We start from the raw sequence: 14906 nt of genomic DNA on the forward strand, positions 1-14906 counted from the left end.
AGAGGCGTGGCCAAATCAGGCACAAAGTGTAGCCGGGGCGGGGAGGCGAGTCCAACCAAGAGGTGGTGGGCGTGGCTAGCATGCAAATCTCAGTCACGGCGCCTGCTGATTGGAGGAGAGGCAGCGGAAGGGTTGGGCCATGTTAACGAAGGCGTTCTCTCCTCCGAACTTGCCCTCCCTCCTCCCGCTGTTCGCTAAGCCCCTCCCCTCGGTTTAAAAGTCGCGGCGCCTGCGCAGTAAAGGGAAACGAGGACTTAGTCTGTTACACAACTGACTGTGCTGTTTGAGGGGGCTGCGTTCTCCCTTCGGCCTCAAGACTTTGCCTGCTCCCCAAGCTCTCTTGAGAGGCTTACCCCTTCCCGCCCCCGCCCTTGCTTTACAGGCATGAGTGGGGATCAGCTGCACAACGACTCCCAGGTAAGGGGCGGGGGGCTCCTACTCTTACAGTACTTAAGGGGAAGTGGATGGAGACCGAGGCCTAAAGTTCCTTTGGAGGGGAAAAATTAGGATACCCCCCCCTTCAGGTGTAGGGGAAAGAACCCTTCACCCTCATAACTTAGCCCCTTCCCATAAATATCGGGAAGGTGTTTTTTGCCTCAGCTTCCTCAAAAGCAGGTATTTCCCTTCTTAATAATAGTGGAGGGGCGCTAAATAAAGAGGGTTTTTTGGGGGGGGCTTCTTTTCTCTGAGGGAGAGAGCCTCATTGCTTTCAGTTCCTACCGGAATTATTTGGCTGCGGCCTTTTAATCGTAGTTAGGCCTTTCACCTTATTCTCTCTCTCTCTCTCTGCTCCCCCAAACCGTCGCATCCCATCAGACCCCTTTGAGGGGTGACCCCTTTTGCCTGCGGAGAGTCACACCTTAATCTCTCGCAGGGCTTCCTTCAAATTTCCTGTAGACACTGTGTCTATAATCAATCATCTCCTACCCCCCCCACCCTCGTCATTTCTCTGAACCCGCATCTTCCCCAACTCCTTCCAGAAAGAAGGGGGAGTTTGGGGGAGGGAAAATTTGGGGGCCCCCTCCTCATTCTCGTTTTCTCCCCTAGCGCTTAGAGGGCACGTAGGGCCCTTAAATGAGGGGGGGACGGCGGTGCGGGAAGGTTGAGGAAAAATCCTACTGGGAATACTGAGCCACGCACGAGGAAAAAGAAGGCAATTAAAATAGGATGGGAAAACTTTGGTGGGGTGGGGAAAGTGAGGGGGGATCTCTATTTGGCCCCCTCGCTTTTGCTAAGGGTAACCCTGAATCAGTTTTTAAGGGCCACCGGGTTGATTCCTCAGCTCGGCTCGTGTTTTGCCTTGAACAGGGCAAAAACGCGTGTGTGATAAAACCATACCCAGGTCCTGTTTTCGTAAAAAATATATATGTATTTTTCCTCTTTCCTTTCCCCCCCATAGATCGATCCAGATTTCCGAGCGAATGGTGAGTGCCTTGTCCCTCTGTACTGGGGAGTGGGTAGGATTTGCCCTGCTTTCTCTCCTTTCTCCCTCTCTTTCCCCTTCTCTTGTATCGCTGAGGATGGTAAAGGACAGACATGGCGTCCCAGAGACTAAGTCCCGTCTCCTCGCTCATCGGCCCCATTGTTCCCATCGAGCTTCCTAATACTCGGAAATCATAGGGCCCTCAGCCCATCCGACCCCATTTCTCGGTAGTGAGGGCAGTGGAGACCCCAAATCCGGTCTCGTTTGGTTTTTCGGAGGCCCTCTTGGGCTCCGATTCCCCCCTGGAAAGTCGCCTTGTCGACGGTCGGGACTTAGTCTCTGCGCCATTTTCTTTTTCTGTCTCTTCCCTGTGTGTGTCTCTTTCTCCTTTTCCTCCTCCCTCGAGCTGCCCATGAGAAGCCTCCTGCAGTGAAAACATGCGATATAATCACCACCCTAGCTCCAAATATTCTCCCCGAAAAGGGAAAACCGTCATTTTTGTTTGCTTGCTTTTGTTTTGTTCTTTCAAAGCTTGGTTTAGTTTCCTCGCTGCCTTTTTATTCCCATCTCGTCCTCTTTTTCTCCTCCCCCAGTTCTGTTTCTTTCAAAACCTTCCCCTGTAGAAAGGTGGTTGCAACATGTTGCTCTTAAACTGATTCTCCATCCATTTGAATACACAGCATATTTTAAGACCTGGATGCAGGAACAGGGATTTTATTTCTGGATTTTAAAAACAAGCAAAAATAAAACAGCACAGGCAGTTCTAGAATTGTATTCGGTATCACTTTGCTAAAGTTTGGTAGCTGATGGTGTATGTTTGTGTTCAGTTTATAAAAGCTATAGATGATGGATATATTGAGAGGTTTTTTTAATTAAAAAAATCTGTTGTGTGGGTGGGTTATGATTCTGCTATATATGCCTTTGTCACTGTTGCATAGCTTTCCTCTTCTTTTAAAAGGAGAAAATAGGTTCTGGGGGAAGGGGATGTAGAGTTGGAATGGCATATCTGTCAGATAATGCCAAGATTGCTTCTCCCACCTTTTGAAAGGTGATTTCACCTTGGCTTTTAACTCCTGGGGGCTTTATGATACTGGCTGTCTTGCTTTCATGAAACATTGCAGTGTTCTGCGTAGCATGTTTGCATACTGGATTGACAGCAGGTTCTCTATCTTCTGAATTTCTGCTCCTGTATAAGGAGTATGAAGTCATCTATGATTAAGAATATGTGTTGATGTAATGCAGGTATTTCTCCCTGTATGTTGAAATATTTCTGCTAAGACCTTTAGATTTTTCAGAAATGTACAAAATGTGCAGAATCTCCCCAACTGCTAAGAAATAAACACTAATATTTTTACCACTCTATAATGGCCATCCACTGACTAATACAAATACATAAAATAAAAATATCAGTGGTTGTATTCTATAGGGGTTAGCAGTTCAGTGTTAAGACTGTGCTGAAGATGGGGTTTGGGTTTGAATCACAATATACCTGTAATTGTGTTGAATCTTTTGGCTTCTTGCCCTATTCTGACTTCTTTTTGAAGTGTGTACTGAGCAGGTCTATCTCAAGTGTCTGGTTAACTTGGGCACCTAAAACTTAAATGCTGTCTTAACATAGTGGTGGTATCTAATATTTTCAGTCTTATACTTGGGAATTAGAAACATTTTCCTAGCCTGGGTATTTATTATTTCACAAACAAGTAATGTTTATCACTGACTAAGTAAAGTATGAAGATGGCTTTGGAGGATGGCTTTTCTCCCCTTTTGTTGACTCCAGCCTTTCTTTAGTTGTTATTTCATTGCAATCAGCCACAGGCTCTTGATTATTCTTCAAGAAATAACAGTGTCAATAGTCACATCCTTTTTGACCTTGCCACTAAGACTGTACTTGCCTTCATGTCCTTTTTTTACTTACACTATTGTGTTCCTGACTTCTGAGTCAGAATGTTGAAGTTAGAGTCCTAAATATCCATTTTTATTCTAAGTAAAGCAGTGGAGAAGACATAGAATTAACCCCATACAAAGCCTCTTTAGTTCAATAGATGTCTTTATACTGTAGTTAACAAAGTTTGCTAGTTCCTCTTTTCTCCCAGATCTTCCATTCGTGTAGCTTCAAGCACACAGTTCTAAAAAGGTGAAAAGGTGTTTAAACAGAATAGTGAACTGTTATTGTCTATTCATATTTATTTAAAGGCACTGATCAAAACTACATATCTCTGTTTATTGAGTATGTCATGACCATATGTATTTGATGAAGGCAGCCAGTTTGGGGTAATGTACAGCTGTGCCACCATGTGTGAACTGTTTTAGATCTCAAAAGCTAAGGAAAAAATAGTAGAAATTCTCAAGTTGATGGGAGACACCCAGTGAACACTACTGGTTTAATGCATAGTATTGTTTCCTGTGAATAGAACTAAATTCATGCATTAGTATGGTTTGGGTGCTGTCAAGCATAAGTTTGGCATGCCATGGACAGTTAAGTATCAATACCTATCCTAACCAGATTGTCCTTGTAAACATCTGCTTAGGTACTTCTGTAGAATAAATATGCTTTATGCTTCATTTTGGTACTTTATTTTCTACAAACTTGTGACTTTCTTTTATTTTTCCTGTGCTTTCTTAAGCACCATCTATAAGCACTATCTTAAGCACCATGTGTAGAAGGGTCTCCTGTTCATAATTTTCAAAATAATTCTCCTGAACTACATGCAGCAATTGAATAGGGCCAATTCAAAGAGCCAGTTTAACCATTCAGGTAAAGTATATCCCATGGCTTACTATTTCGGAATGCAGCAGCAGTAGTAGTACATGCTGGTATGCTCTCATCAGAACAACCACCACCACTTTCCACATAGAAAATTAACATGCCACAGTTAAGGTTAGTTTACATGTACTCTTCTCTTTGACATTCAGAGGGTGCATTCAGATGTCATTCACCCAACTGCCTGGTGCATGGTACAGCTCAGATAGGGTTGTAACCATGTGCTTTTGCAGATTTTTGAATCTGCCCATGATGGAAAATAATTTTCCAGGGTAAACCATCTAGAAATTGCAGCATAAAGTGTAACCAGAACTAGCAATCCCATGCTGCTTTTAAGAAAATGTTCTTTTAATTTTTTTTAAAAAAGTTTTCAGTTACAATATTCACTTTTATTTTTTTACATCAGGCTTTGCTCCCCCCCCCCCTTTATGCAGACCTGTTAGTCATCTTGTAGCTGTATTTTATCCCAAGACTTGATAACTTGGAGGATTGAACTCATGTAATATTTCTCTGATACAGAAATGAACACGTTGCATGCTTCTGAAAGCAACTTAGTTTAATGAAGAAATGAACTTCTGTGATATATTTTCCAACAGTTCTATGGGTTTGAGGCTCTCAATACGAATTTGTATGCTTGGCAGAGGAAAATTGTGTGAACGATGTTGTGTCTGTACTGAAGACTTAAAATCTGTTTCAACTTGCTAGTTCTCCCACCACTACCAAAAAGTGTGTATGTTAGACAATGCAAAACATAGCTGTTTTCTTTTTATACAAGTAAAGATTTTTAGCTATGATGGGTAATTACTAAGAAACAAAAACCCTGGTGCCTTACAATAAACTTTTTGTAGCATGTAGAATATGATTTTGCTTTCAACATCCCCTGGCAGGCTTGCATAACAAATCTTCAGTAAAATATATCATTGAGTAAGTTTTTGTTTTGGTCAATGTGAGAATGTATATTGGTAGTAAAAGAGATTAGAGGCCTACATCTGTGGAATAGCAATGAAATATATTATGTAGGCTTCAGGACAACTTTACAAACCTCTGGCTTCTTAGATGGGAACTTCTCACCAAAGTACATTTGCTTCCTCAGAAATAAGTTTTGAGTCTTAATAGAATCTGCAGTAACACCACAAAATGTTTCTATATGACAATTTTGGTTCAACTCTATTGCTCAAAATGCTAAACGGCATAATAAGTAGAAGAATGACTTTTAAATATTCAAGTCTAATAGCATTTACAAATGGCAGAATCTACTAGATGCATGAAATAGCTTATTAAGTTTTAAGCTATTTGAACTAGGGATTTGTAGTAAACAATAGCTAAATAAAAAAGGAGAAACTTAAATTCTAAAAGATCACATAGATTAGTTTAGTCAATCAACCTCCAAGGGCTATGGTTCTGGTAGCAAGTGTCTGTTTAATGTTGCCAGGAAACAAATGACTTTGGGAAATGTCAGCTTGTTCTTATTTTCCTGTATCAGCCAATTATTGGGAAACCTGTTCCTTTCTAATATGATCTGTGAACTCCAGGTATGGTAAGCCAAATAAACTCAAGAATAATAGGGTTTGCAATTCTGATCTTCCCCTCTCTCTAGGTGTGGTGTGGTCTCCTTAGTTTCCTTTTATCTGTCTTTGCAGATGAATTAGCATGTGATCTTTGGCAAGCTGCTTAAGTTCTTTGCCTCAGTTCTTCACATTTAAATTGTGGATAAGCTTAATCTGCAGTCTAAGTGAGTAAAAATATTGAAGATCTTGAAGATCTTTGGTAGTTGTTGTAGAGCTCATTGGCTGAATGCTTGGCAGTAGCCCGAATTAGCATTTTTTATTATTAATTCTGGCTAGTGTTGCAACTTCTCTGGTCTGAGTTCCCTGTTGAAAAAGTTTTCCAAAGATGAGATAGAAGTTTGCATTATTTCATGTTGTTGGGTAACTTTGATATGATTTACTTGAGCTGATTATGAATTGTATATACATTCTCATTATCTTGTACAGTTCAATGAGATACTGTCCACACATTTTCCTTCATTTTCTGAAGTAAATATTTGTGTACCATGTTTAAAGAGAACCCAATCGTTCTTCAGTCATTCCCATTTCTTCCATAGTGCTATTAGTTTCAAAATGTAGCATTAATAGCACTCAACAAGACCATACAGAACTTGCATGTCAAACAGCAGCTTATGCAGCTGCAAGCATTGGTTTTGAAACTGAGTGTCAGATTTTCATGCCCTTACACTGAAGAAAATCTGGGCTTTGATATTATGTACTTGTTTACAATAGTATTACAGTGGTACCTTGGATTACATACGCTTCAGGTTACAGACTTCGCTAACCCAGAAATAGTGCTTCAGGTTAAGAATTTTGCTTCAAGATAAGAACAGAAATCGTACTCTGGCGGTGCGGCAGCAGCAAGAGGCCCCATTAGCTAAAGTGGTCTTCAGGTTAAGAACAGTTTCAGGTTAAGAACGGACCTCCGGAACGAATTAAGTACTTAACCTGAGGTACCACTGTACTGCAGTAGTTGTAGCTCCTACTGTGTGGTATTATCTAACAGGTTTATAAAAAGTTCTGTGCTCTGCATTGCAAATGATGACATATCTTTAGTGAACTGATTACACTCAGGTTGGCTCAGAAATGTGCTCCTCATCCTCAGTAAATAATTGTGATGGGCTGTGGGAGTACAGCTTGCTTCCAAGAGTCTCACATTTGTTGAGTAACTGTTGTTGATGTGTCCTATTACTTGATCTCTTAGTGTCTTTTGATATCATTGACCATAGTCATTGACACTTGGTCACTTCTAGAAATTGGAGCCATGCATAAGCAAAATTAATAGAATCATTGTGAATGGTACAGAAGGACGATAAACACTCTCCTCCAGAATCTTGTTGCCTTCATGTATTGCTTATTAATGTATGAATCCACAAATCAGTTCCACTATGGTATAATTCCCTCTCCTCCCCCAGCGTGCGGGCACTCATCTTTGCAGGTCTGCTGAACTTTGAAGGTGCTTCAGATGCAGTACAATTTTGGAGATAAGTCCTTGCTCATCTGCCTTCTTCTGCTATTGTTCCATCTATAAAAAATGTTGGTGCACAGTCCTTCTTGTGCTTCTGGCTAACTGGGTAGTGCTTCTTCCTGGTCAGTGGCTGCTGAAAGCATGCTCAAGTTTTTGTTTGGTTCAGTTTGACCTACTGCTCCACTGAAAACTACTATGCCTGCCTACTTATTGAGAGGGCTTATTAAGGAATAACATTTTGTATTATTTAATGCAGGGTCATGCATGTGTATGTCCACAAGTACTTTTGCCTCTTCATCATCAAAAGGGAAAGTATTTTTAAAGTCATGTGAGTGGTTCTCTGCTGTATTTTCTGTTTTGCTTTATAGAGAGGAAGTAGCATTTTTCACTGAGGTGGGCTGAGATCATCTGATGGATGGAGCAAATGGTTTTAGGATGATGTTTACTGCTATGTATAGTTAACCAGTTGGGGCAGTACCTTGATTGGGATGATTTGGTGCCATCTGCACCCTGCCCCAGCTAGTGAATTGTAAGTATTGCAAGTCATTCAGCACTAGCAGGCAGTGAAACCATCAGCACTAGTTTGGTTGCCTTGGCAATGTTAGTGTGATCTCTCTCTTCTCTCCCCACCCCCCAAAGAAAGAAAGTGCAAGGTCATGGCTTGGTTTTCCCTCAATAAAGTTGCCATGAAGCCAAATCTGATTGGCTATTTGATGCTGCAGTGTCATGTTCTTTACATGATCCCTGATTGACTGGGATCACACAGCAAAGAAAGATGTAATGGGCTTAGTAAATAAACAAAAGTGGTGCCAAAGCAGCACCTCGAGGAAATAATGGCTGTTAACAGGTAACATTTCATCTCCCCTTTCCCTCACTTCCAAGCTTTCTTTCCACTACTGACTAGTGTGTTTAGGTGATACAAGGCCATTTCATAGTGACTCATGATTTGATGTAAGCTGCAGTCAGCCAGCTAGTGATAAGAACAGTTCCCCCCCTTTAATCCATATTTGTGAGATCAGAACATATGTTAATTTCAACTGTTCAATGATAAACTTTTAGAAATGCACAACTATAATGGGTCAATGAGGAACTAACTGAACATAAATATCTCAGTGGCCAAACCCCGCAAGGGAGATTGCAGTCTAAACAGTAAATCAGAATTTACACAGCTTTCAAGAGCCATCTTTAGCTCAAACAAAGCTACATTCAAGTATTTGCATAAGAGCAAAGAGTACGTTTATATCTTCAGGCATTTTGGGGGGTAGCCCACTGGATTTTGTTCATTTTCCTAGTTGCACTGTCAGCATGAAGTGTGTAAATTACAATATGTACTTGACATGTAATTCATGTTAACTGTTCTATTAATTTCTTTGCAGAATAATTGTGCAAACCAGACCGTGTGAATTATAGTGTTTTGGCATCTGCATCACTCTCTTCTTAGTTGTTTTTTAATGAGAGCATAAGCTCCTAAGAGAAGAGCTGTTTTGTATTTTGAAAAGAAAGTCTTATGAAGGTCAGCACAGGTCTTTTTCATTCATTTTACAAATTTGGCTGAAACTGTTGTCTTAACAGACTTTAAATCTGCTGCCTTAGTAGGGTTCTCACAGCCTATGTCATGAAAAATGAATATCTTTATAGTGTTATATATCTTTTCTCTCCCTCCCCATCTCTTATGGAGTTCTACATATATCTTAAAGAGAGCTTTAAATTGCACATTCAGATCATGACACTTTAATTCTACTTGATTTGACAGGAACAGCAGCATAGCTAGCATAATTTTCTTTTGGCATGATGATTAGTTGGGATATTTAGCTATGTAAGTGTTGAAATGTGTCTTGTCCTCATTAAGATACATACAACCTAGAAGTTGTTTTACACTGTTTTTAATGTAGAAGAGTGGGTAATACATTTAAATAATAATACTGTAGTATAGGGGTTCATTTCTGTGATAGTTGTTTTTATGTGAATGGAGCCATGGACCCCTGGGTGGGTTATGCAGCCCTCCTGGGGTTCATGGACTTCCAGTTGTGGGAACTATTGCTGTAGTTCATCATCATTTCAGTTAGTTGGGTGAAATTTAATTCCCAAGGTAGCATGTGTAGGGTTGCAGCTTGGTGGGAATAGTGGTTTTTCTTTTTCGTTGTTGTAAATTTTCCAAAGGCAAGAATGGACTGATAAACTGTTTACAATTGGGTAGTCAGAATTAATGACAGAAAATGCTCCTTCCTCATATCCTTGATGATTTGTGTTGGGAATGTGTGGTCTGTTGGATATGGGTAATTTTCAACCAGTGGATTCATCTGGACTTGGTAGGATCTGGAAGGTCTGAGCAGTTACCAAACTTCTTCAAAACGTGTAACTTTGGCTGCCTCTTATGTTACATTATAATGGTGGTGTTGCACTTCTGTGACTCCCACCTAGACAATGCCCTAGAAATAACTTATCGTAAGAGTTCTATAATGTATCTACACTTATAGTGATTTAAAGTATCCTGGTTCTGGTTCCCTTCCAGCAACTTTTTGAACTTTGGCAAGGCATTGGGTGTTTCTCTCAGATTTACACATAGAAATGTAATGCATGAACTGTGTGTTTTGTATTTATATTAACATGATACCTTCTGATTTTATTACTAAATGTTTCACAGATTTTGAGTCTCGACAAAATTAGAAGTTTGTCTAGATACACATTGTACACTAGATAATGTAAAGTGCAAGTATGACAAGTGGTGCTTGAAAATATGTGCATCTTGTAGGCTTACTCATCAAAGAACTAGGAGAGGCTACAACCCTTGACTGAGGGCACATTTGGTTATAAACCCAGGTCTATTACTGTGTAATGTGTGAAACAGGCCTTTGCCTAACAAATGAGAGCCCATTTCACTCCCATAATTCTATAACTCATTCAATTTTCTTTGTGTCATTTTGAGGGTCACTTAATGCAACACAATTTAAATGGGTGCTTGTTGCAGACCTGCTTTATGTGCCTTTTGAAACAAACATGTTTTCAGCCTCTGTACAAGGTGACAAATAAGATGCACCAGTGACACATGATGCAGGGAGCTGCAGCTGGCCCAACTTGCATGTTTTGACAAATGAACTTGAAGATGCGTATGCACTTCAGATATGATATTGGCAAGTATACAAAGCAGTTTTAGAAGAAATGCACTTAAATACACTTAAAAACAAAACATATAAAGCAACCTTTTTCAAGATCTTGGAAAATTCACATAATTCCACTAATGAGGCTCCCCTGATCGCAATGGACCTACTTAAAAAACCCCACTTGTACTCTAGAATGCTCACATCCAATATTTGCTGTTTTGAAAACTAGACCTTTTTGGTTTTATGAATATATTGAGTAGTGGAGTAAAGAGAACAATCTTTGTGGTTCTGATACCCCAGAGAAACAAGTAAGCAAAGTTTGTGCTGTTTGGTGAAATGTCAGCGTCAGGGTTTCCCATCAGATGGAAATGAAAGAGCAAAGATAAGGTATGCAAGGGAGCACAAAACAGCAAAGAGGCAGTAAGGAGGCTTTCAGAAACTTCTAAAAGCTTTATCACAAACATGCAGTGAAAATATTTTGTCTCCTCAAAACACTCCTTAGATAAAGGCCAAGTTGCCCTATGCCCTTGTGAAGAATGTATACTCCAGGAACCACCTACTTTTAAGCCTTTTAAGTTGTAATCTCTGAGTATCTGCATTTCTTTTCCCTTCTTCCCCCTCCCCCTTTGATAGGCTTGTAAGCACAGTGTATATATTGAAATGGTGTATATATTGGAGCGCATGCATGGTGTAGTGAATCTTTTTTATTTTTGGTCACAGATGTTTGGACTGTTTATGTACAGCTGCATGTAGCTATGGAGAAACTTGAACCAAACATGCATAATCTGTGTATTCGCCAAAGGAATATGATTTAGAGACCCTTGTTGGGGCCTGGATTTGATGCATTTATTTCCATGAGACTTGATAGCTTTATTTCCAAAAGTAATTAGCTCTTGCATAGTTTGAGAGGTGAGCAAAAAAGTGGTATCAGAAATAATTCCCTGAAAAGATGGTTTTATTATTAATGTAGAGCACTTGTGAATAGCCCTTCATTCAAAAAGTCTCAAATGTAAAAGCAAAATAGAAAAAATAAGCAGACGCAGAGTAGTATTCTACTAACTCATCCCGTCAGTGCAAGGGTTACCACTAGCACAGTAGGACTCCCCCCCTCCTATCCCTGTGTTTGTTCCACACCCTCCCCAGATCTGCTCCAGAGGATTGGGGTAACCCCTAGTACAGATTAAGAGGTTGCACAGAGGAAGGGAAGCAGACAAGGTTCTGTTGTGCAAACATAAACTATGTGCAAGCAGAACTACTTAGTGCAACATTGAATACAACCCTTGTTTTTAAAGTAGAATATCATCAAAACAGTGACTCATGTATTGCTGCAAAGAATTAAACATTTCATTATCAAACTGCCAAAGACTGGGTAAATAAAAATGTCTTCATTTGACATCAAAACCAGTAATGGTGGTGAGGTGGGGCACTGCAGGAAGGAAGGTACCTTTAGTGGGAGATAATTCCAGAGTCGGGACCCTACAACAGATAATGCTCTTCCTTTGTCCCCTCAACTGGTAGTAGAGGAGGCGCTCCTGCAGATATTTGCCCATTTAGGGCCTAGTAATTTGTTGACCAGAAAACAATTGGGCAGGATGAAAATCTGGAGTTGCGTGTTCACTAGAGTTAGCACATGTTGGGGCACAAGCTTGACTACAGGCAAGAGGGGCCACCATTACAGAACTGCATAGCACCTGTCAAAGGAAAGCATTTGCTCATCTAGTTAAAATTATATGGATACGTACATCTGGTAGAAAACAGTATTGCAAATACTAAAAAAATATAAACTTGTCAGTCTGTCAGTCTCTGCAGCATAGTACGTTGTTTTCATGAGAGGACAAGGCAATTCATTTCCCTAATTCATGCCCTTGAGAATATAATCAACCTTTTCTCTTTAAATAGCAAATTCCTAAGAAAGAAGTTGTCTGCGGTTCCTTATTGAGGTGTGTGAACATTTCTGTCGTCATGACATTGAATGCTTGTTAAGGCTACAAAGCTGTTAAAATTATTTGCCAGAGATTTGCTGTGTTGCGCAGATTTGAGCTACTAGATGACTAAATATAGACCAGTTCCTGCCTCAAGGAAAAGAGAGTGTACTTGCAGCCTCACTCAAAGCATCTCACTTAGGTGTATCACATGTCTTGCTAGATCACACCTGATCTCCCTTTCCAAGAGATACCTGTGTACTTGAATTGCCCTAGCTAAAGACATGTTGCTGGCTTCCCCCCCCCCCCCACTTATCTTCTTAGAGTTAGAGGAGGAGCCTTCAACTTCTTCAGACACCATTATAATGGTTTCGTGGTAGGCTTGTTGTTATGCCTTAGATCATGCCATAATCCACACCCACCAGTTGAATTAGAGGACATTAGCTATTAAAGAACTAGAAAGATCTAACCCAGGCACCCTCAAACTCTGCCCTCCAGATGTTTTGGGATTACAACTCCCATCATCCCTAGCTAACAGGGATGGGAATTGTAGTCCCAAAACATCTGGGGAGCGAGTTTGGGGGTGCCTGATCTAACCATTATGCTAAATATAATTACTCTTGGCTGTATGATATTCCTTGTACTTTTCTCCTTTCATTAAAATAGTTAAATCCAATAATGTTCGTATTTAAAATCAATGGACTTTATCAGGTTCAGTAGACAATAGCTCTGCATCCTCCAATTCTTCCCATTTTATGTCATTTTCTCCACCTCTCAATCACTGGTTCTTGATATAGTTTAGCATCTTAAGTAGTTTCCATAGAATAGTTGGGAATCTCACCAGCAGAAGGTTGTTGAATCAGAGGTTGGAAATAACAAGTGAGAAAAAGACTTTAGACTCTGCAATGTGGATAAAATGGTTTTAAAAATTGTTTTGCCAACACTGCCTGGAATCTGTTCTGGTTGTTAATCAGCTTCTTTTAAGTTGACTGCTGTTTGCAAAACCAAAAGTAAAGCTAGTTGTATTTCCCTATACAGTGGTACCTTGGTTTACAACCATAATCCGTTCCGGAGGTCCAGTTGTAAACCAAAACAGGTTGTAACCCAAGGCGTGCTTTCGCCAATGGGGTCTCCCCCCCCAAAAAAAAAATTGGTTGTAATCCAAAAAAGGGGAAGCACTTCCGGGTTTGACGTGATTGTAATCCAAAACGGTTGCAAACCAAGATACCACTGTATCCATGTAGGAATTTAACTCTAGTCCTGCTTTTGTAAGCAGCCATATTAACAAAGCACCAGAAACCTATGGCAGAAACAATTCTTAAGTTTTACTAATGCAAGTTACTTGATGAAAAACCAGAATCTCCTGTATGAACAGAGCTCCTGCAGTGGCTTTCCTTTGGAACTGATCCTCATGCACAGTCATTTGCAGTGGAGTGTCATATGTGCATTGGAGCATACAGAGAATTCTCTGGGAGAGCACGGGTTTTGTAGCATTGCATGGTGAAAATGACTAGTCGTCTTTTGAAAAAATGTAATTTTATTAATCTAGATTTCCAAGATAGCCTACAAAAGAGAACCATAAAACAAATATAAAACAGATCAAAAACATCAGAAACAAAAGCAGTTATCGTAGCAACAGTAAAAATACAAAAAGCTCTAGATATAAAATCAGTTAAAATCATTCAAAATGATTTGTCATTTTGAAGGAGTCCTATAATTTTTAGTTTTCCTTGTACTGTTAATGTCTAGATGGTGTTCTCATATAAGAAACTGAAGAGATGGAAATGTTACCAGGTGAGGTTCTATTTCCCTTTATAATAGTAATGTGTGGGAGCACTCCTAGAGCTCATTCTGGAGCCTAAAATTTGTAATATGGAAAGGTTTGTGCATTGGAAGGCCTAACACTGCGGCACCCTGGCGTGGGGGTAGCATCTGTAGAAAGGTAAGCATAGATATTTATCTATTTATATTGCTTTCATGTTCTGTGTATACCTTGCTCCCAAAGTGACATACAATGAAAATTAAAGCCTAGAACATCAGTATACCATGAATTTATTTTCATGATAAACCCGTTTGTCCCACTGATGCAGAGCAGGAACTCAAGAACCATTGATAAACCAGCTTTGTAGGTTTTCGCTGATGCTGAGGAAAGCTGCCTATATGATGTGCTTCTTTTTCTATGAAAAAGGCACAAGCGCCCTCTTCAGCAGATTTTGTTGAATTAAGTGAACTTGGTGACAATGTGTGGTACAGCTGTCGAGTTGGATGGGATCTTGGAGGTCATCTAGCTCAACCCCCTGTTCAAGGCAGAATCTACAGTGCAAGATGCAACTGTTCATATGATTTATTGATCTGTTGGCATAAATACACAGTATTCCTGACAGGTGGTGGGGTCAGCTGGTGTCTCCCCATTCCCCTCTTTAAGGGTTAGTTCTGAAGAGGACTATGAACAGCAACCCATTCAAACATATTGATCATAATTTGTCTCAGAAGTGAGCAGGTGGACAAAATCCGACAGTCTCAGGATTTGAGGCATAAAAGTAACGTGTAGAGACACATTGGTTGAAAACCTAATGTATGGACTTGCCATTTATTTTATATCTTTCTATACTAGTGAACAGCAATTCTTTCTCAAATTTGATATGTCACTTTAAGCTCACTACTTCTTTCCCTACAAGAAATTG

At 40.1% G+C, this 14906-nt stretch overlaps 1 protein-coding gene across 1 annotated transcript in view; it reads left to right on the plus strand.

Moving 5' to 3' along the window:
* Positions 1-233: 233 nt before the first annotated feature.
* Positions 234-14906, plus strand: part of TOP1 (DNA topoisomerase I) — a 74808-nt gene continuing 60135 nt past the window's right edge. Inside the window, exons 1-2 of the mRNA XM_053394063.1 lie at positions 234-417; positions 1400-1424. Coding sequence (XP_053250038.1) covers positions 385-417; positions 1400-1424 — 58 coding nt within the window. The 5' untranslated portion in view covers positions 234-384. The remainder of the gene's footprint in view (positions 418-1399; positions 1425-14906) is intronic.

This window comes from Podarcis raffonei, chromosome 6 (genome assembly GCF_027172205.1).
Source record: "Podarcis raffonei isolate rPodRaf1 chromosome 6, rPodRaf1.pri, whole genome shotgun sequence".
In the NCBI taxonomy this organism is placed as follows: Eukaryota; Metazoa; Chordata; class Lepidosauria; order Squamata; family Lacertidae; genus Podarcis; species Podarcis raffonei.